The following is a 23,576-nucleotide window of genomic DNA, read 5'->3' on the forward strand; positions in this document are numbered from 1 at the left end:
GCATATTTAGTAACATCTATAATCAGTGCTGACAATGATTGAGTTTTTTCTATTCCAGAGGACTAACTCCTTGTACTTCTAAGCCACGAAGCACCAAAAAAAGCATGACCTGCTTGCTGTAGATCGATCTCAACGTTGTTGTTTTTTGGGTCACATCACATTCTCATACTTCTTCAAAATGAGTTACTGGAATTGCAATATTCTTAGGTTAGTAGAGGTACTGCATCTAAGAAAACCATTATCTGTCACAGGTGTTATTCTGGTTGGAGACAGAAATTGAAAATGGCATTGTTTCCTTTATGGCTGTTATCTAAAGCACAGATCGAGTCTGTTGAGAAGAGATCACCACAGTCCTAGATGGAGAACTACGAGTGCATTGCTACTGCCACTGAATGAACACATTTACACCGCACCGCTAAAGTCCTGGAGGAAGTGCACGTGTTAGGATCTCAGCATGCTTTGATGAAGTCTGGAGGCAGTTTTAGACGATGGATCCTTTCGAGGAGGACAGATGAATGGAGCGAATGCGCGCGTGGCAGCGTCTTCTCCAGGTCATGCAACACATCGGGCAGCAGTTCTCCACTGGGGTGTTATAGAGCAACTGTTTAAATGGCTCAAGCTCTATGAGAACTGCCATGTTCTTCAGAAAGTAGCCCTCGATGTAGGTGGACAGCTCAGGTGCCTCCAAGAACTAAGAGAGAAGGAGAGCAAAGAACATACAGAGAATGTAAAGAATGTTTGATATGCATGGAAAATGAAATCTGAGAGCATGTTCAATTGTATGTTACTTTAGCATGGTTATAGATCTCCACACAAGTTTCGGTGTTGATGTTCTTGGCGCAGATGATCTCACAGTGTCTCTCTGTAAAGCCTCCAGCTGGAAAAACTTAGATGCAGAGAGGAGCTGGAAGAGAGTGGAGCAGAGAGAGACGTTGAGACCAAAAGAAATAAAACTTAACAAAGCCCAATACTGTATGCAACATTTATGTAATCAATAATAAATGTCGAAAAAGCATACAAAATTAAATACATATACTGTATACTGTGTATATATATATATATATATATTGTGACGAGCGTCCCGAGGACGGATCAGCGTTGCCCTGGGAACAAACCAGGAACACCTTCACCAGCCACTCAACGAAGGATTCGCCACACCTGGAGCTCATCAGCCGCGGGCCAGATAAGCCCGGCCAGGCGGCGGCTTCAGTGAGCCACGAGACTCCGGGTTGCACACTAACTTGTTGTCTTTCTCTTTATCTCCCAGAAGCCTCACCGTGACGAGCCTACCTGAGCTAATTCCCGATTGCCTCACCGTGGACTCCTCACCACTCCGAGCACTGGAAAGCACTGAAGACAACGCTCCGCTGCACTCACCGGACTCACCGCTACACTTCCCCGGACGCACCGCTGCATTCCCGCACGCCTCGAACTCACCGCGCACCTTCTGTGTATTATCTAATAAATACACCCTCCGGGGATTTCACTGCACCTGTTTCTCTTGTGCTTCCTCTGCCTCGCCACAAGTGGTGGAGAATGCGCGCAGTTTTAAAGCGCAAGAGAACAGAGAAAACAAAGAGAAAAAGGAAGAACGCTGTCGCCGCCTTTATTAAAGGTCCCCACAACATCAACTTCTCTCTTTGTTTTCCCCAGGAAAGCGCTCGCTTCCCGGCGAAGATGGAGGAGTTCCTCAACGCCTCTCAGAGGTTTCTATTCGCCAGCAACAGATCGTCGAGCATTTGGCCACCCGCCAGAATGAGACCGAGCAGGAGCTCGCTGCCCTCCGTGCCGCCACTCGACCACGCCCCGCCGTGCCTGATCCCCGGATGCAAGCCACACAGCTGATACCCAAGATGTCCGCCAGCGGCGACCCGAAATCTATCTTGAGATGTTCGAGGCGTCGCAACCACTGAGGATGGGACCGGCGGGATTGGGCACGCGCGCTGGCCCCGCTGCTGTCAGGAGAGCCCCAGCGCGCCTACTTCAGCATGCCGGCCGACCTGGCGAAGGGATATGATAACCTGAAGAAGGAAATCTTGGGCAGGGTCGGTCTGTCACCGGTCTGCGCAGCCCAAGCCTTCAAGAGTGGGTCTTCCAGTCTCGCCAGCCGGCAAGGACCCAGGCCGCCGAACTTACTCGGCTGGCGCAACACTGGCTCCTGGGCGGGACACCAACCCCGCCATCATTGTGGAAAGAGTGGTGATAGACCGGCTCCTGCGGGCTCTTCCCCGAAATTATCGCCAGGCGGTCGGTATGAGAAACCCCAAGAACGTTGCGGAGTTGGTGGAGGCGGTCGAGCTGGCGGAAGCCGCCCAGCGTCGAGGCCGGGGCGGGCGCCATCTTTTCCCGGAGGGTGTCCCAGGAAGCGGCGCGCGCCGGGGCACCGGCGACCGATGGAGAGGCGGCGGTCCCGACCGCGAGAGATGAGCCAATGCCAACCGAAGAGGCCTCAAACCCCCCTAGAGCGTGGCTGGCAGGCTGCAGCCTCCACCGGGAGCTTCCCACGCCCGCACCGAAAATCCCCATCGGCCTGAATGGACAGAAGTTCAGCGCCCTCCTTGACTCTGGCAGTACCATTAGCCTGGTTCAGTCCGCCTCCTACCCCGCGCGGAACCACGGAAACAGCTGCCACTGACCTGCGTCCACGGGGACACCAGGAAAGTTTCCACCCGCCTCATCACCGTGGCGACGGCCGGAGGAAGCTGGCCCCTGGAGGTGGGTCTCGTACGGGATCTGCCAGTACCAATCATCCTTGGCGGGACTGGCCGGGCTTCGAGGAGGCGCTACACACCGCGACACAGCCTGTCAGCCCCGAAACCCTCGCCGGAAGAGGCGAGAAGGAGAGGAAACCGCCGCCCTGCCGTTCTCCTAGCATCGGACAGCGGAAGAGATGGTGAGTCCCCTCCTCCTACAACTAATGTTTTCTTTGATGTGTTCCAACAGGTAGTCGGAGGGGGCTCGTTCGGCCGGCTCAGCGGGAGGATGACCGGCTCAAGAATTGCTGGAACCAGGTACATTTCATGGATGGAGAGAGAAGCGCGGCCCGGCCCCATCCTCTTCCCCACTTTATTGTGGAGAAACGGCCTGCTCTATTGTGTCGCCCGGCGGAGGAGGAGCGGCTCCTGGTGGTGCCCGAGGAAAGTGGACACCATTTTGGAGCTCGCCCACGCCCACCCGCTGGCCGGACACCTCGGGGCCGCCAACACTATCAAGAGGATCCGGGACCGTTTCCACTGGCCGGGGCTCGACGGAGACGTGAAACTTTTCTGCCAGGCCTGCCCAGAGTGCCAGAAGACCTCGCCCGGCCACCTCCCCTAGTCCACTTATCCGCTGCCCATAATCGAGGTGCCCTTCGAGCGCATCGGGATGGATCTGGTGGGCCCGCTGCGAGGTCTGCCCGCGGCCACGAACACATCCTGGTGATCGTGGACTACGCCACCCGGTACCCGAAGCCATCCCACTCCGCAAAGCCACCGCCAAAGGCGTCGCCCAGGAGCTCTTCACCCTGTCCACCAGAGTGGGGATACCGGGGAGATACTGACCGACCAAGGCACCCGTTCATGTCCCGGGTGATGGCGACCTCTGCCGGTTGCTACGGATCCAGCAGCTGCGCGCCTCAGTGTACCACCCCAGGCGGACGGACTTGTGGGGCGGTTCAACCAGACACTGAAGCAAATGTTGAGAAGGGTTGTCTCCGAGGACAAAGCGCGACTGGGACCAGATGCTCCCCCCACGTCCTCTTGAGTGCGCGTGAGGTGCCCCAGGCCTCCACCGGCTTTACCCCATTCGAGTTGCTGTTAGGTCGACAGCCGCGAGGCCTGCTGGGCGTGGCAAAGAGGCCTGGGAGCAGCAGCAGCAGCCGGATGCCCAGAGGTCGGTCGTGGAACATGTTCAAGCCATGCGGGACCGGATTGAGCGGGTGATGCCCCTCGTCGCGGGAGCACATGGCGCAGGCCCAGCAGCAACAACAAGCGGCACTATAACCGCCCTGCACAACCCGGGAATTCCAGGTCGGCGACGGGTCATGGTACTGGTCCCCACCAATGCATGCAAATTCCTGGCCACCTGGCAGAGCCCATATACCGTCCTGGAAAAGATCGGCCGGTTACCTACCGAGTCCGCCAACCAGACCGTCGGCGTGCGAACAAATATACCACATTAACTTGTTGAAGAAGTGGGTGGGGACTAGGGAACACCTATCCGCACTCACCGTTCAGGAGGGCCCGATCGTCGACACCAATGCCCTGCTCGCTCCCGCACAGAAGGCGGAACTCCAACATCTGGTCGGTCAGTTCTCGGATGTGTTCTCGCCCACGCCGGGCAGACTAACCTCCTCCAGCACGAGATCCGGACCCCTCCGGCGTCATCGTCCGGCAGCGGCCCTACCGGATCCCTGAGGCTCGTCGGCGAGCTATTGAGGAGGAGGTAAATCAGATGCTGAAGTTGGGGGTGATTGAACCATCGGCGAGCCCGTGGTCAGCCCCATCGTCCTGGTTCCAAAACCTGGCGGCACCCTCCGCTTCTGCAATGACTACCGGCGACTCAACCAGGTCTCCGAGTTTGGCGGATATCCCATGCCCGTGTAGGCGAACTGCTGGAGCGTCTTGGAAGGGCCCGGTATATCTCCACCCTCGATCTCACCAAAGGATACTGGCAGGTCCGCTGTCAGAGGAAGCCAAGCCAAAAGCGGCTTTCTCCACCCCGGCGGCCACTGGCAATACCGGTCCCTTCCCGCCGGTCTACACGGGGCACCAGCCACCTTCCAGCGACTAATGGGCGTCTTACTACGACCCCACCAACAGTGCGCGCAGCCTATCTTGGCGACCTTGTGATCCACTCGGAGACCTGGGAGGACCATCTGGAGCGCCTGCGGAGGGTGCTTCGCGATCTTCGACGGGCTGGACTCACCGCCAACCCCAAGAAATGTCACCTGGCGCTCTTGAGGCGAAGTACCTGGGTTACCGAGTTGGGAGAGGACTGATCCGGCCACAGGAGAGCAAAATCGCCCGCGGTCCAGGAGACCCGAGGCCCACCAACAAAACCCAGGTGCAGCGCCTTCTTGGGGTTGGCAGGGTATTACCGTTGTTTCATCCCGACTTCTCCTCCATAGCCGCCCCTCTGACAGACCTGACCAGGAAGGGGCAGCCTGAAGCAGGTTCTGTGGAACCCTGACGCAGAGGAGGCGTTCCGGAGGATTAAGGCCGCACTCACCTCGGACCCTGTCCTGAGAGCCCCGGACTTCGGCTGCCCCTTCCTGCTACAGGCGGATGCTTCTGATGTGGGTCTGGGAGCCGTACTGTCCCAGATCCAGGAGGGTGAGGAGCATCCGGTCCTATATATCAGTAGGAAGCTGACCCCCCCGCCGAGAAGAACTACGCGCGGTAGAAGGAGGCCCTAGCCGTCAAGTGGGCAGTCCTGGAACTGCGGTACTACCTCCTGGGCGGCGGTTCACCCTACTTACCGACCACGCACCCCTACAGTGGATGGCCAGGGCTAAGGACACGAGCGCCAGGGTGACCGCTGGTTCCTCGCGCTCCAGGACTTCCACTTTGGCGTGCAACACGCGCTGGGACAGCCAGCGCCAACGCCGACGGCCTATCACGGATGTGGTCGGCTTTTGCAGGTCTGTCAGGGGTCACTCCCCACCCACCCCAAATTTCCCGTTACTACGTTCTGCTTTATCCACCAGGACCAGGACAGCGCTTGGGGAGTGTGTGGCGTCGAGGCGGATCAGCGTTGCCCTGGGAACAAACCAGGAACACCTTCACCAGCCACTCAACGAAGGATTCGCCACACCTGGAGCTCATCAGCCGCGGGCCAGATAAGCCCGGCCAGGCGACGGCTTCAGTGAGCCACGAGACTCGGGTTGCACACTAACTTGTTGTCTTTCTCTTTATCTCCCAGAAGCCTCACCGTGTGACGAGCCTACCTGAGCTAATTCCCGATTGCCTCACCGTGGACTCCTCACCACTCCGAGCACTGGAAAGCACTGAAGACAACGCTCCGCTGCACTCACCGGACTCACCGCTACACTTCCCCCGGACGCACCGCTGCATTCCCCGCACGCCTCGAACTCACCGCGCACCTTCTGTGTATTATCTAATAAATACACCCTCCGGGGGTTTCACTGCACCTGTTTCTCTTGTGCTTCCTCTGCCTCGCCACAATATATATATATATATGTATTAAAAGTGACAGTAATGTAAGTTAGGTCATGCAACAATATTTATATTCATATTCAAAAAATTTTGTTCTTTTGAACTTAAGAATCCTGAAAAGAATTATGGTTTAACATTAAGCAACTCAACTGCTAGAAGACTATAGAATAACCAAGGCGTGTCACTCATATAGTTTAAATGGGGGAAAAATGCAACGTTTAAAATGGCTGATCAATCGAAGAAGCCTGCCTTCTAAATAAAATAGCCAATCACTGATCTGTGACGTAAGCACATGACCGCATCTGTTATAGAAACAGCATTCTGTTATGTGCGCCTAGGACTGCGAATTGCACACTGGCTGATTTATTTGAGGAAAACAAATAATTATTGCCCAGTTTTCAGATTTTATTAGTGATTTCAAATATGAAATTTAATTGTAAGCTTAGTGAACGGTTTGGCAGAATTTGATGTTACCCAATACAAAAAGATAGGAGCTACACTTAAATGCCAGAGAGGCATTTCAAAGATGGCTGCCAAGTGACATAACATAACATCAAATCAGCATGTTAGAATGATTTCTGAAGGATTGAGTGAGTAATGTCTGCTGAAAATTCAGCTTTACCAACACAAGGATAAATTGCATTTTAGAATATACTAAAATAGAAAACAGTTATTTTAAATGGTAATAATTGCAAAATTTTTTTCTGTATTTCTTTTCAAATAAATGCAGCTTTGGTGAGCATAAACGTTTCGAATGAAACAAATCTTTGAACAAATGTTTAAACAGCAATTTACAGAAACTACTAAATGTATAAAACATACAAAAAATACTTTCACTGGTGTAATACAAATAATGTCATAGTGAGGTTAATTATCATGTGTGGAAGAAATAATAATAACTTCAATTGCTAAATTAACGTGTTGATATTGCTGCTGCAATAAGAATCAGTTGGACTGCTTTACATTGTAAAATCCCTTTAAAAATAAAAATACATTTGCATAACCTTATTAATACATACATCCATGACCTCAGTGTTTCTGATGTGAAGTGCATCCGTTCCACCACAGTACAGATACTGCATCACCAGCTATAAGGAAAGCAAATATAATGTTTCATGCATCAGTCAGACACTCAATAGACCACAATATAAAAATGATGAGCTCTCCTTTCCCTCTAAATAAAAGCAGCATAAAAATAGCAAGACACGCTCGCATCTTTTCAGAGCATTAGTACCTGGAATACATTGTATTTGACATGGCTGATTTCAATACAGGTGTTTTCAGCAGCTGGTCTGTTTGCCAGAAGTAGTTTAAACCTTGGGCACAAGAAGGAAAAGTTAAAACAATAACAATATTGCTTAAAGAGCAACAATAAATTAAAATAATCCTGCTATTAATAAGGTATTGCAATCAAAAGACACACTGGAACTGCACTATACAGTGTTTCTTTTCTGGTCGATGCAGTGCATCAACTAACCTGTTGGAGGCGGTGAAGAGCAAAACTTTGTGAGCGTAGAATGGCTTTCCTTCCACCAGGAAGGTCACATCTGACATCTCCTTGTTGTTTAGAAAATGAGGATCTGACATAAACATATAACAGATGCATTTCATTAGTTGCAACTGTGGAAATCAGCAGCATGCCACAGTCACTGCCAACAGAACTCCAAAGGTTCATGCTAAAATAAAAATTCTGTCATATTTACTTTACTCTCATATTTTTTCAAACTGAACACTATATATGTAAGAAAAACTGAAATGTATATAATGTAATACTGAGAAAAAGACTGAAATGCATGACTTTGCTCAATGAAATTCTTTACAGCCAACCTAAATCTATTTGCGATATACATGAAAGACGCAAAGGCGTTTCAGACGATTACAATTCACAAACTGTTTTTTTAAAAAAGGTTTTTAATTTTAAAAGTACTATCACTCAAAAAAAAAAAAAAACTATTCAACTGCAGTGCACTATTCAGAATTTAGTGTTCATACAGCTCGGAACGACACGAGGGTGACCAAACAATTACAGAATTCCCATTTTTGATTGAACCATCTCTTCAACCTGCATTTAAAATATTTTTAATAGCAGAACCACCCACAAATGACATTTTCACTTGACATTTCATTAACAAAAACGGTGCTCATTTCAGTTCAATTCAAAATGCCACTTTCTGCTGGTCATGAAAAGCTTGCAGTTGTTTGTATTTTTACAGACAGCACGGCGCAACTTGATATTCTGGTGCTACATACCCAGTCTTGACGTCTGTTTCCTCTTGATCTCTGTAAGTTTGGGGATCGGATACGGTCCGTAGCACTGGGTAAATATCATTGCCAGCTGCTGACTAATCACTTCATTCTGCAAACCATGAGAAACAGGTAAGACCCTCTCATCCAGCCCCAATACAAAACAATTTTTCACATTTTGACTTGCCTTGAAGGAGTTACAGCGCCTGAGTTGTGTGAATGTTATGTATATGTGTGAGCTTGCATAGCAAAACCGCACCATCTATTCTTGAAAAGTATCAATGCATTGTGTTTTTTGGGATCAGTACTTTGTTACGAACGAGACAGGAGTAAAACTCTTAAATCCCTGTCAGTTCGCTCCTTCTCTGAAAGATTGTTAGAGGTTCCTCATCAACTTGACATTTCTCTCGCCCCGGCCTGCCTCTGCCTGTACAAATCACCTGCTGTCAGCATAGCGCCGCTATTTCCTCTCTCTCCCACTCTCTCTGCCATTCTTTCTCTTAGTCTCTCTCTCTTTGTACTAACAAGCAGACACACATTACTTGTGAAGGTTGAGCAGGGAGCGGAAACTGTCAGTCATCCCCGCAGAGCTCAGAGTAAGGTTCCTTGACTCCACCATAGATCAGCCTCGACAAACACGCTCACACATACACCTACTGTAACCCCAACAGAAGGAAATCCACGTTTATCTTTACTTCCTGTACTGTCTGATCTGCTATAGAGGGAGTAGGTTTGGATGCGCGAAGCAGATGTAATGGTCAGTGTCTAAGGATTCTTTCTAGCACCCTAGGTTTCAAAGCAAAGCTCACTATTGCATAATGCTGTGGGAGGACGTCAACAGAATGCCCAATTCAAATTATGCAAGTTTCTTCCTTCACTTCCTGTTCTACAGAAGCAGTATGTTTTCAAAGGGTACCGGATTCTAAGAGAAGTATCCCTAGGAAGTTACTTGGTGTATCTCTGGCTAAATCAGAGGTTTGATCCCAGAGAAAACATGTGATGTCAATTATGGAAATTTGCACCCTGTGTTGGCACGCGTGTTTTTGTTCACCTTGCTGGCGCGCAGGATCTGGAACATGAGTGGGAGGCCGTGTGTTATGAGTTCCTCTGTGTACTCCTCCTCTTCAATAGAGCTGAACTCTTTCAGCAGACCCTGGATCAGCGGCCGCCGGTGCTGCAGGAAACAGGTTCGGAGGGACTCCTGCCAGGTGTGCAGCGTCCAGGGCACCCCTAATATACACAGAAATAGTTTTACTTTTTAACAAGAAGGAATGTTGTCTTATAAATGATGTTAGTTGCTTTTCAGATTTTCACAATGGTATACACTACCATTCAAAAGTTTTGGGCTTCAAATGTTTTCAGCAGGCATTACTCCAGTTGTCAGTGTCACATGATCCTTCAAAAATCTATATATATATAGCAATTCCATGAAATTTTTATTGTAAGTCATATAAATTATTTTCACAGCATACCTCTATTCAACAAGCCATTCATTACTTATTAAGCTATACAGCAAGCAACGTAATGTTATGCAAATTTACTGTGATATGATTGCTTTATGATCGTAGATACAGTATCTAAAGTGCTGGGAATAACAGTGTCATAAATAAACGGCACTATTTTTTTGAGTAATTAAATGAATTACTGTTTCCCCCATTACAACAATAACATTTTTGAATTGACAAGCTACATGTAAATTATATTCTTTATTTATTGCTTTTCCCTGTCAACATAACGGAGTTCCTTTGGAATTCTTTATCACTGTCGGTTTCTCTGGTAGTGGGCGGAACTGATGCGCAAACAACAATCTCGTTCCTGCTCTTATTTCAGCAAATCAAATTGAGCGAACGCAGACAACATAATTAATATTCATGAACCCAGCAGCTCATTGATCCTAGTGCATTTTATATTGTTATTAGTAGATCACTTAATGGCAAACAATATCTTAAGTACCACCAGTCCTAAGCTCAGTCAAAATGGCAAATATGCAGTTATGGTTATTACAATTACTAAAGTTCTGTCAACTTATAATGCTAAATTATAAACAAAATAATATTAAATTGCTAAAAAAAACTGATATGAAGATTTTATTGCCAAGCTAATATTTAGAATAATACAGAATTTCATAGGTGTCTATCCCATTGTCCCACAGAAACATGACAATGTAGGTTCATGTAGAATGTTTTATAAAAATAATGTATTCTATATAGTGTCCATTTCATTTATTTAATATATTTAATGTTGGAGACATCCAAGTTATTTAAAATATTAGTTTAGTTTTTTTTTTTTTAAATAACAGAATAGTTACTTTCCCTGGTAATTAGTTACTTTAATAATGTAACTCAGTTACTAACTAGTAACTAGTAACTATAACTAATTACTTTTTTAAAGTAACGTGCCCAAGACTGATCAGTACTGACCTAGACTTCTGATGTCCAATGTGATGTCGACATAGCCGTGTTCAGAGCTGTGATACATCGCCTCTCTCAGAGCTTTGAGTTTGGCCTTCCCCGTGCGTGTTGCTTCCATCTTCAGGGAGTTCCTCTCTTCCATCTCTGATCCCTCAGCCAAGATCTCCTGTAGAGACAGAACATCTGCCTTCCCCTTTTCCGACTGCGACAGAAGCTTGCAGAACACGTTCCTGCAGCACGAGGGTGAGGATGATACGATTTTGCAGTTTTATTAATAAATTACGAGACCGCGCGTGTGTGTATTTGCCTAATGCATGTGTGTGTGTGTTACCTATGTCCGTGTGCTGCAGCCAGGCTGTAGGAGTTCATGTCCCCGTGCGGTGCCGTAGAGATGCCGTTGCGGTACATGGTCCCAACCATGGGGTCCGCTCCTCTCTCCAAAAGCAGACTGACCAGCTCAAAGTTCCCTACAGCACACAAACTGCTGAGTCCTCTCTTGTGGTCTCGCTGGCTTATAATTCAGTAATTCGAGAAGGAAGTGGCACTGTTGTCCGGTCTGCAGTGTGAGCTTTCTTACCTGCAGCGGCAGCTAACTGCAAAGGCGTCTCAGTGTAGTTCTCCATCCCGTCCTGCAGAGAGCCCTCCACATTAGCTCCAGCGTCTAGAAGCAACTGAGGAAGGAGAGAGAAGAGATTTGGTTTTCCATTATGGAGAACATCTGTAGCGAATAAGCTAATGAAAAGCAATTCTTGCTAAGATTAATTTGAGGAACTGGAGACAATGACGATGAAATAAGCAAACACATAATGAATCATAATGGGTGTACGACTCCGTGACAAAATGAGAGCAGGCTGAGAATATAAATTCATGCAGACAAGGCTTTCAGGAGAAAACTGATGCATACGCTACAGGAATTGTAGGCTGACTCAGTTAGGCTTAAAGTGTTGGCGAAAGGTCAGGCGGAGAGAGAGGTCACTACCTGCACCACGGGGATGTGCTGGTGAAGTACTGGGCGAAGGTGAGAGGCGTGGCCTGCCGGGTCTCTGGGAAGACTGAGGGGTACTTTTGCACTGTGTTTGGCACCTACGGGAGGTACAGGGGACAGAGTAGGGCACAAATCAGAGAGATGGAGACCTTTAAAAATCTGTCCTGGGAAAAGCACTGAGGCGCTGCGCTCAGCTCAAAGTATGGAGATAGGAGAGGATCTTTGGCCTTTTTGTCTCTTTATAGGAGCTGACTGTACAGTATCAAAATGAATGCCTTAAATTGATCAAAGGTGAAAATTTCCACAAATATATTAAGCAGCCTAGATATTTTCCACATTGATATAATACCCAAAAAATAGGCCTATTTTTAAGAATTATACAATTTAAATAATACACTCTTAAGAATAAAGGTGCTTTAAAGGATCTGATGCTCTTTAAAGTCTGATGCTCTTTAAAGAACCATCCCTTTCTTACCTTTTTATAAAAAGATCTGTGAAACAGAAAGGTTCTTCAGCTGTTAAAGGGTCTTTATGAAACTATTAAAAAAAAAAAAAAAAAAAAAGGTTTTCTATGGCACCTTTATTTAAGATTGTACTACAAATCCATCAAACTGAACTGAATAATCTTTCTGTATTTTAACTGAACAATCCTTAATCAGTTTTATGAATTATTCTTTAATTAATTAATTAAATCTTAAAAATGTGCAATAAGAAAAGTTTATACTTTTTTAGAAGTATTAAAGCATTAGAAATACCATAACATTCTTTAACAAGACCTACTAAAACACATATTAATATTATTTTCAATTCATTAATTATAAAAAACTTCCATTCAACATAACAAAACATATTATGCTAATGATAGAATTTGTGTGAATTAGTGTATATTAAATTTAGTCTAAATATTTTATTTCTGTTATTTATACTCTAAATTATGTTAATACCTTGTATTTAGCAAACTGAAGGTTAACATAATAATAACACACTCATGAGGTTTTAACTGGCAGCACTTTGCATATTATTGCTTCAACTACATCTATATTGTCTCATCAAGTCGTTTCTGCTAAATGCAATTAATTTTACAATTATCAAATATGGACACCATACATTTCTTTTTTGCATTTCCATTTATAAAAACTGAAGGTTGACCCAATATGTTGAAGGTAAAAACAAATCTAAATTCTCGTATGCTGTTGGCGGAGGCAGAAGGTGCAAGGTTTTGTGAGAGAGAGCATAAAAACCTGATTCATAGCAAACGTCAATGAACTTTTCACATTTTTATGACACACAGTTGTAAACAATATTACTTCCCAGCTACAAGTGACTGAAACTGTGACTTGGGGTGATATCTCTCAGAGGCGTGTTTTATCAAGCTGGAAATAGCGACAAATAGTGAGCGTGTATATTAGTAGAGAAATCTGTCTTCCCCAGCTTCTAGGGCCGAGTTTGGCAGAACAGCACCTAGTGACAGTGACTTCCAACAAACACAGAGGAAATCTACCCAGACAAATCCCTCATGGGCATGCAAAGCAGTCTGAGTTTTCTCCTGTCATACTACAACACATAAACACGAACACTACATCAAACTACATGACGGGAGGATGGGTGTACAGAATGTGTATATAAAAGCGCAGCACAGATGTAGTCACAAACCTCGCTGTTGATGTCGGCTCCTGCGTCTAGCAGCATCTGAACCATGGCTTCGCCACCACGAACACATGCGTACATCAGAGGGTCATGCCCTGCAAAACACACAAAAGACCAGTCACGCTGAGCACACACCAGACATATCTTCTGACTGTGGAGTAACGAGGGATTGCAACTTGACAATAGCAGCATTTCATTTAAATGCATCGCTCTATGCAGACAAAATTCAATCGCTGAAAGAGTCTTCTTGTGTTGATAGGAACCAATCTCCTGGAAACCCATAGCGTTACTCAAATCAAGAGATGGAAAATCAGATAACATGTGAATTAGCTGTGAAATAAAGGCAACGGCAAATGTTTCCACTCCCTGAGGTCAATAATGGAGCAAAGCAATCAGTGATGGAAAGCGCATTGGTGTGGGCTCTGATTAATACGGTACAACCGTTAAGCACTGTGAATATTGAGGGAAACCTGCTGTGCAAAATCTGTTCGTTTCTGTCTGGGCTTCCATAAATGGAAAATATAGCGATGTGTGCAAGCATTGATAGTCAGCAGCAACCTACCAACTTGTGCATTCGAGTTTGGTTGTGTTTATCTTTTTAAAGTGAAGTGTAATAATTTTCTTGCACCTGATGTTGCACCTGCATTTGTACTGAGAAAGGACGTCATGAACAATCCACTTCTAGGGTCTAACTCTGCAAGACCAGGCCAAAACCAGCGCAAAATTACCCAAAATGACCTACAGGAAATGAAATCTGTCTATTTTATTTTATTTTATTTATTTTTTGAGAAAAAAAGTTTTTTAAGGGCCGTCAAAATTGACATCTAAATGTTTTTGCACATTCACATTCAAAATTGTATCAAATTTTGTAAAAACATTTGCAAAGATACATATAATATTACAGTTGGCATTTTTCTTGCACATTATAGATGTTTTATACATGTCAAAACCCTACCGTAACATGCCGTTAAATACAAAAACAATGGCAAGTTTTGCATTTGTGTGCATGATTGTTATAAGAATCATTTGAACCTGTTCACTCATGCTGTTGATTCCACCGGGTCCTAGTAAGTTGATGGCCTGGTTGACAAGGTCAGTGCGGCCACAGTTGAGCATGCGGAAGCCCAGGTCCTGCAGGAATTTGGCCTCCGTAGAGGCAGCATCCAGCTTACGTGACACGCAGAAACAGTCATCGGTCCTGCGGCACACATACAAAAACATCCTCTAATGTCTTAATCCTCTGCAAAAAAAAGCTTGAGTCACATATTCCAAGTGAAACACTCATGCACGGGCGAATCTTTCATTACGACACTTGGTCTAATAGCAATAAAACAGCAGTTATGGCGTGATGCATGCCTTATTTTGGGTCGACTGTGCTTATTTTCCCTGTACAGACTGTTTATGAGCCATTTTCATTTCACTCATGATGGGTAGCAATATCTGGTTGCTGGATGTTAATTTAATGGCAGCACGCTTACTTCAGCTGGCGGGGTTCACAATCCACCCCGGGCAGCAGGAGCCTGGCCGCCTGCCGAACATCATCGCTATCCACTGAAAAGCTGCGGCGGTGCTCCGCATGTGCCAAAGCTACTCTGATCCACTCCATCAGAGGAGGCAGTACAAGAAATGGCCTGCAGGAGGAGACAAAATGACTGCGTTATTTAACGAATACACATAATTTGTCTTCACTAATGAGTTTTGGTGGTATTACTGTATCGAATAATTTGTTAAATTAGCTTAAAAATTGTTCAGTTTTCATTTTAAATTTAATTTTACATTTTTGGTTAATTTGCATTTATGTTTATTTTTTTTTTTAATATATTCATTTTCAGTATCCATATTTCAGTTTTAGTTGCACTTCAGTAAGTTTTAGTTATCTGCCGAAGCAAAATGTACTTTTATTTAGTTTACATTTTTTTCATTTCATTTTTCTAAATATTTATTTTTGATTTATTTCAGCTCTATTTATATTACCAAATACATATACTGTATATACACTACTTGTATATAGCCTATATAATCTTTGATACAAAAATCTGAAATAATTAACGTTGTTTGATATTGTATTGATATTACATGTAATTTATTCCTTTTGTATGTATTTTATATTATATTATTGTAGTGTATATTATATGCTTATATATGAAAAAACAGATAACTTGATCAAACCAAAAAATGTTTTCTTAATTGTACAATCTCAATCAAACTGCGGTGGGGTTATTCTGATTAGGTTCAAAAACAACTATACAGCTAACTAACACAACAAAACACAATTACATCATAAAAATAATTTTGAAAATGTAAAAAACTATGCGTTTGAATACTTCTAATTTTTGCAAATAAACTTCATATAACTAAAACTAATTTTAGTCAGCTGCACCATCAGTTTTTTTTCTCATTATAGGTTTTTCATTAAATATTAATCGACAATAATATTAGTGTTATTTCAATTTTAAAAAATAGTTAAACGTTTTTGTTCTTTAAATACTTCAATCTTTGAAAGACAAAACTGAACTTAATCTCACAGAAACTGATTTAATATCAGCTCAACTAAGAAAACGCCCTTTTCTTGACCTCAGAAGATGAAATTTTTTAATTAGGTTTCTAAGCTAAATCTCATTAGCAGCTGAGAAACACAATGTAACCTAAGAATATTTACACCAAACAAGATCAAAGTTTAGCAGACAAATTAACCCATAAATGTTTACTTATTTAATATTTGTAAAAATGACACTAACATAATTTTCCATCAGATGCAGGAAGTAGTTCACCCACTCTTCATTTCTTTTTATAATGTGGCTTCATTTCATTGCATTGCCTTGCGGTCTGTTGCACTGTATTTCACATTTACACTCCTCTGCATTTCATCATATTTTCAGTGTCAAGCTGAATAAACGACTACTTGGTTAAAGGTAAGTACCTTGAGCCACCGCATCAATCAGAAAGCCCCTTAACAAGAATACCCAGCCCCAGTGGATGTCCCCTCACCTCTCGGTCTGTAAGGTGACTTTGGACGGCTCTACGTTGGGGTTCTCCCACTCCATCTGAGGGCAGTGCATGAAGTAGCAGAGCGTATATAAAGCCTCGGGCTCCCAGTGGATCAGGCTGCTCTTCTGAGGAACTGGAGTGCCGTTGCTGTGGTTCTTTACGCTCAGAGGCTGAAGGTGATGCATGGCTCTGGACACTAAATCACCTGTCGGGGCACAAGAGACCTTTGGTTTGCTGGGAATGATGCAAATGGTGAAGGACAGTACTCTCGTCACATTGATGCTACAGCATAAAAAATTAGCTGCTCTGTCAATCTTTCTCTGCCAGTCAGCTGTTTGTAGGTCCTCAGCAGCACGTTTGTCAGTAATGAAATTCTCAGTCAGTCCAACTGAATATTACACAAAACGGTTATGTAATTTTGCCAGAGTACACCTGTCAGGACTTTATAAGAGGATATATATATATATATATATATATATATATATATATATATATATATATATATATATATATATATATATAAAATATGTTCAAAGTAATTTAATGAGTAATTTAATGGTTTTAAAGAATTCTCTTATTCTTAATTCATAAATGCTGCATTTTTTCAATTTAAAACAGCAAAAACAGTAATATTTTGCATTACAAAAATAATGCTACTTGAGTATACACATATGTGTATATATATGTGTTGGTGTATATATATATATATATATATATATATATATATATATATATATATATATATATATATATATATATATATATATATATATACATGTGTGTTAATTTATATATATATATATATATATATATATATATATATATATATATATATATATATATATATATATACAAACATGTGTGTTAATTAATTGCAACCAAAATATATATTATATGTATACATAAATAAACACACATACAGTATTTTGAAAATATTTATACTTTGAAAATATTTACATGTACATACTTATATTCATATAATTTGTTATATATATATATGTAATGTAAACATAACATTTTTCTTACATATATACATGCATGTGTTTGCATTAATAAATACAATGAATATAGACAATACACATACATATATTATGTGAACAAAATTGTATATTTTGCATTTGATTAATCGTTAGACAGCACTAATATATATGTGTAATGCGTGTGTGTGTATACATATATTTTAATGTGTATACATATACTTTATACACACACACACACACACACACACACACACACATATATATATATATATATATATATATATATATATATACATACATATACACGTTATATATAAAATGTATATAAAGTACATGTATACAAATATATATATATATATATATATATATATATATATATATATATATGTGTGTGTGTGTGTATGTATAAAACACACACAGAAACACATTATTTATCTGATCTCATTTAAATGTGTGTGTGTATGTATGTGTGTGTATTGTCACAAACTTCTTTTCAAACAAGGTCACACAAAGCTCTAGATTTATTACACAGAAAGTTAAACACTATTCCTCTCGCTCTAATGACTATTGCCTTTCATATGTGAAACTTCCAGGTCATCTATGGTCTCATTTAGTCCACGAGACCCAATTCTTCTGAATGCATTCAACTGAACCACACTGTGTTCAGTTCAGTCAATAACACACTCTAAGAGGAACACTGAGAAACAGCCTCATCTATTGCTCTGCAACTTAAATGACTGCAGCACTCGCTCTCATTCTCTCTAAAACATTTCACATCTCTGTTACTCTAATGAATTAACGAGGCCGTCTGTGCAAGACGAGCATGCATTTAAAAAATAAATGACTTGTTTAACTGTTGTAATTCCTCTGCCAAGGCTGCGGATTTAAAGGAATAGCCAACCTGATTTCACAAGTAAATGTATTTTACATGGATGTATGATTAAGCATGAAAATTTAAGTTTTTTAGAAAAGGCATGAAAGCATGACTCAGTTCCAAGCTATAAGCATCAATGGGGTCAGTGGGGTATAAGTGGGTCATACAAAACAACTGTACCAACTGAAATTAATTAGCAAAATCAGAATTGCGTCAAAGTGCGATTCAATGTTTTATTGGACCCCATTGACTTTCATTGTTTGGGCAAAAACAGCTAACAGCTTTGGATTTGGAACAACATGAGGGTGAGTGCATAATGACAGAATAAAGCAAGAATGCAGGAATTATAAAGAGGGAATACTGATGAGTTTGAGCGGAAGCTATGTGGACTATCTGACAGCGGAGGCCAAAGATATGCACTGTAATTACACACAATAATTACAGGATTATGTGGAATACATTATCAGCAGCCGTGGCAGCTACACGCACAAACAATAAAGTGCAAGAATACACCTGTCAGCAGAGAAGCACGCGCCGTTTGCAGTCGGAGGTGGTAGCGGGAGGCTCTCGAGAGGAGGAGAGGGGCTGGAAGCCACCTGGGGCTCCTCTGTGACCGACACTCATCTCTTATTCATGATAGCGTGTGACATTTCCTCAAGTCGGAGGGGCAGCAGAGGAACAAACTCAGAGATATGCTCAAGATTAACCATCTAAACAAACACAGCCATGGCAAAAGGTCTTCGTCTATTAGTCATGACTTTAAACCTCATTACCAACAGAGCCAATCATCTGCAGGTACTGTAGGGTATTTGTATGAATATGCGTGGCAATGTAATATAACAACAGCGCAGAAGAGCTTCTTTTTGCTCGAGCGTGTTGGGTTAAATATGATACTCTCATCCGTAACAGCAGAGAGAAGGTGCCCTTCATCCTCAGACTGAGAACGAGATGTAGGGAATGGAGGATGCGGAATGGTGTTTTACTGTGAAAACTGAGCAGAATCGATTGGCTGTCCTCCCTGAACCACGACATAAATTATCAAGGAAAGGCCATGAGAGAGGAAGGCGGTCCGCTTGGCTTTATGCAACACAACAGATTTCCTGTCTTTTTATGAAACGTCAGACTGGGATTAGTTGGATTAACTGTAGTTGTTTTTTTTAAATGTCTGGAAAATTGCACATCATGGGTATAACATCAAAAATTGTATCTCAAAATCAAGATAGATAGATAGAAATCAGTGTACATTTTAAATAAAATTTTATGACAAAAATGTTGGTATATGTATATGTGTGTGTGTTCATGTGTGTAAAATGTAAAAATATTAACGCACACACACACACACACACACACACACACACACACACTCTTCATTATTAAATCCAATTGTATATCATTATTAAATCTTAAAAATTAGTATCATTATCATTATTAATTAAATTAATTATTTATTTCATTTAATTTGACTAGTTTTACTGAAAACATCAAATTCAAAGCTAAATTAAGTGTACAATTAAGCATATTTCTTATAACTGTAAAGCTAACGTCATATTCTCAATACTATCATCGTCTAATCATGTAATTAATGTGAGGAAAAAACTATTCTATATTATTGAAATATATAGGATGCTTTGTATATATATATATTTTTTATATATATAATATTTATATTTTTATGTAGCATTATTATTAGAAAATAGTAAATAATAAAGTAATACTACTTTGTGGTTTGTAATGTATATTAATAAAAAAATTTTTTAGATCCTAATAACATTTGAGTTTTCATTTATTTTAGATATATTGAATATATTGAAAGTGCAGATAATGTATATATACCCTTTTCATGATTTTCACCCAAAGTTTTCTCCTATTCTTCTGTTGAAAATACTTAGTATGGGTCTCCTCACACCTACTGAACATAATGAGGTTGGCTTTTCCAGACATGCCAAAGAAATGTATATCTCAGCAAGGTTACGGCTACATTTCCGGTGACAGAAAACTCACTGCTAACTAGAATTACTGTATATACTGTAAGAAAAGTGTAGATAAACAATTAAGAAGAAGTCATTGGGCTCCAGTGGTGCTCCAGAGCAATGAAGCAATGAAACGTAATGAGCGTTTTATGAAGCAAGAGGGAATAAATGCATTAGCGCAGCTATGGGAGAAACAGGGACTTTCAGGAAAACAGGGAAAAAAATGTTATAATGCGGCATGGAAACACTCAGTGATGGCAATCCAGCCGTGAAGGTTGTTGATTGGTGTCTGGCCAGCCTAAGAGAAAAAAGAAACTCCTGACTGTTGTGCAGGTTTCGTTCAGACAGAGCCTAATGTAAGACACTTAAACAGCTATATATTCTGCACAAGAGTCGATTCTCCTTTAGGGCTGTTTTAGAATCGGTGCAGACTAATGCGAAAATGACTATCAACAAATGTACGTTACCCAATTAGCTGTTAATGGCTAAGTAACTGCCATAGCCCAAGGTAAAGTTTTTGCACACACACACATAAATGCTGAAAGCAGAGAATTGGTCTTATTTAGATCAAACAAACCATTCCATGAACAAATGTAGTATGTTAGAGAAAACCCATGAAGTGCAGTGGAGCTTAGCTTTTCTGGACGTCATTTGTCCCTCAGTTATTAGATTTTACTTCACATAATAGAAACTAAATTTAAATACGCACCACTTATCTTTTCTATACAGCAAGCAATAGCTGCTCAATCTGCATTACTGTTAAATTGACCCCAGAAAGAGTGAGATTTTTCAGTGCAGATCTGGAGAGCGAATTATTAAGGAACAAGATCTGCTCTGCCGACTCGAAGACACAATGGAATTTAAAGAGACAAGGACCGAACAAAAAAAGGCTGTTAATGCATTGACCTTTTGACCTTTTCGTGTTCTGCAGGGGATGATGTCTTCTACTTAACCCGCTCATGAGGGACTCATAAAAACCTATGTACTGTAAGAAGATTTAATCTAACGCCATGCTCTGCTGTTATGGGATTTTATGAGTGTAATTACATTAAAGTACTATTACCGTATGGAATTGTAGATTTCAGGCTTCCCCTGGATATATACAGCTGTGAGAGGATCGTGACAAGCCTACAAAAGGTCACATGTACTTCAGATGTACAGTGATTTGGTGAGAGGCAGTGACTTTGAGAGTCTGAATGCCTTCCATTCCGATTTAATAACATACAGCTTTGAACTTTGTAATAACCCTGATCCTGCAAATACTGCAAAAGCCTGGTACAAACACTGAACTTAAAGACAGTTATAAATACACATTATGTAATACACAAGCAGTCAAATATTGGGAATAAAAATTATGACTTTGGTTTCGGGAAAAATCTGAGAAAAATCTGATTTAAAACCATTACAGTAAAATAGTAATATTAAAATCTTTGTAATATAATAATTTAGTGCATAGTTTTGCTGCTTTGTATTTTTTATGGGAACCATGATACACAGGTTTATAAAGATTCTTGTGAACCATTGCTATACTTTATTTTTTATTATATTTTTTAAGTATAACAAATAAATGAATCACTATTTCCAAAAAGTTATTAAACATGTAATGTTAATAAATGTAATAAAACACCAGTTCTTTTAATTTGCATTATTTCACATTATTACTGTTTCTACTAAATCTTAATTATTTCCAATCTTAGTAGTGTATCACATAATGTATATTTCTAACTGCGCTTCTTTCAAAAACCTTAATTACTTATTTCCCAGTAGAGCATATATTATAAAACAATCCAGTTCTTCTAAATACAGACTTGAGGCTTGTTCACATCAAGTTTATACTATATTTCTTGATATGCACACTCTGTAAGATTTAAAAATAAATAATAAATCAGTAACATACAAAAACGCATTTGTCATTAAAAGCTGTATAATTAGATCTGCATTCTGCAAGTTCAGCCTTCTCTTAAAATAAACTCTGCCCTTTGAGTGAGAGTGTTCTGTTGTGACTGTCCAAAAGCAGAAAGAGTCTCTATGTGACAGTTGTTGTTCCTGCCCTTGCTGGAGGCGGAATACTGAATGTGTAAATCAGGGGAGGACCGCTGTCCCTAAACAGGGTTCAAAATGCCCTCAACTTCCCCTGCAGGGTCACTGGGGACATCCATGAGAAAGAGAGAGAAGCTGGAAATAGACGATGCATTTTATGGAAATCTCCATGGATACTGTATCTATAAAAAAGTCCTAATGGAGATTTTTTTTATTTAGGTTTTGAAGAGCACAAACATTCCTGACAGAACAAACTGCAGCATTTTATGCATATCTGCTTCTCCAGGCTCCGCTATGAGAAGTTTACATTTCCTTTTCAAATATTAAAACGGCCGTGCTTATTTGTTGCATTTTAGTGTTTGCCGCTTTCAAGGTCTGTCCTGCGGCACATATAGAATTGCGTTTAAAATCAATGTTCTCAAGAATAGAACAAGCTTTCTGCTGTAAAATATATTGAATTACATGACCAATCTCCTAAGTAAAAGAGCTTTACATCTAATTAGATTTTTGTTTCAGAAGAAAATACCGGCGTTTGGAAGGCAACCCGGAAATGTTAAAAGTTTTAGGCAAGATTGAGTTTTAGGCTTAGATTCTGCTTAAAGGAAATGCTGTTGTTGTCATTACATTCAGTGTGGATCTTGTTGTCAGATGGCTGAACATCACAAGTCAATGTGCAGTAAAATAAAAGCAACTATAACATGATGTGCACAAGTGAGATGAGAGCTTTTATAATTCAGTGTTCAAAAAATATGGAGCATTTTAAATATAATATATATTTACAAGTAAAGCTAATACTTTATTTTAAGGTGTCCTTGTTACATTATAATTATATGCTGGGCAATGATTAATCGTCATAAATCTAAAATGGAAGTTTTTGTTTACATAATATATGTTTGTTCACATTTATTTATTATGTATATAGTATAATATATATATATATATATAGATATATATATATATATTGATATATATTGATATATTTTTAAGATATATGAATATAAATATATACATACATACAGATATTTTCTACATGTGTGTCTGTCTTTAAATATACATTATAAATATAAACAGTACACATATATATGCACATGTGCACAAAAACATTTATTTTGGACGCGATTATTTAAGCACTAAATTATACATTTAAGTACTGAGTACTATTATTTAACTACATGTACTTACTGTATGGTTACGGTTAGGATTAGGGTTTGGCTTATGATAGTAAATACAAGTAACTTACATGTGTGACTTATACCTTCATTTAAGTGTTACCAGAAAT

General features: G+C 41.2%; 1 protein-coding gene across 1 annotated transcript in view; it reads right to left on the bottom strand.

Annotated features, from left to right (window-relative positions):
- Positions 1-278: 278 nt before the first annotated feature.
- The window catches only part of btbd11b (BTB (POZ) domain containing 11b), a 59,018-nt gene continuing 35,720 nt past the window's right edge, over positions 279-23,576 (bottom strand). Inside the window, 18 exon segments of the mRNA XM_043264095.1 lie at positions 279-691; positions 789-860; positions 863-904; positions 7,178-7,246; positions 7,393-7,474; positions 7,636-7,738; positions 8,409-8,514; positions 9,454-9,632; positions 10,823-11,043; positions 11,145-11,280; positions 11,391-11,484; positions 11,793-11,822; positions 11,825-11,896; positions 13,452-13,540; position 14,396; positions 14,478-14,643; positions 14,924-15,076; positions 16,434-16,638. Of these exon segments, the coding sequence (XP_043120030.1) occupies positions 482-691; positions 789-860; positions 863-904; positions 7,178-7,246; positions 7,393-7,474; positions 7,636-7,738; positions 8,409-8,514; positions 9,454-9,632; positions 10,823-11,043; positions 11,145-11,280; positions 11,391-11,484; positions 11,793-11,822; positions 11,825-11,896; positions 13,452-13,540; position 14,396; positions 14,478-14,643; positions 14,924-15,076; positions 16,434-16,638 (2,030 nt within the window). The 3' untranslated portion in view covers positions 279-481.

This window comes from Puntigrus tetrazona, chromosome 18 (genome assembly GCF_018831695.1).
Source record: "Puntigrus tetrazona isolate hp1 chromosome 18, ASM1883169v1, whole genome shotgun sequence".
NCBI lineage: Eukaryota > Metazoa > Chordata > Actinopteri > Cypriniformes > Cyprinidae > Puntigrus > Puntigrus tetrazona.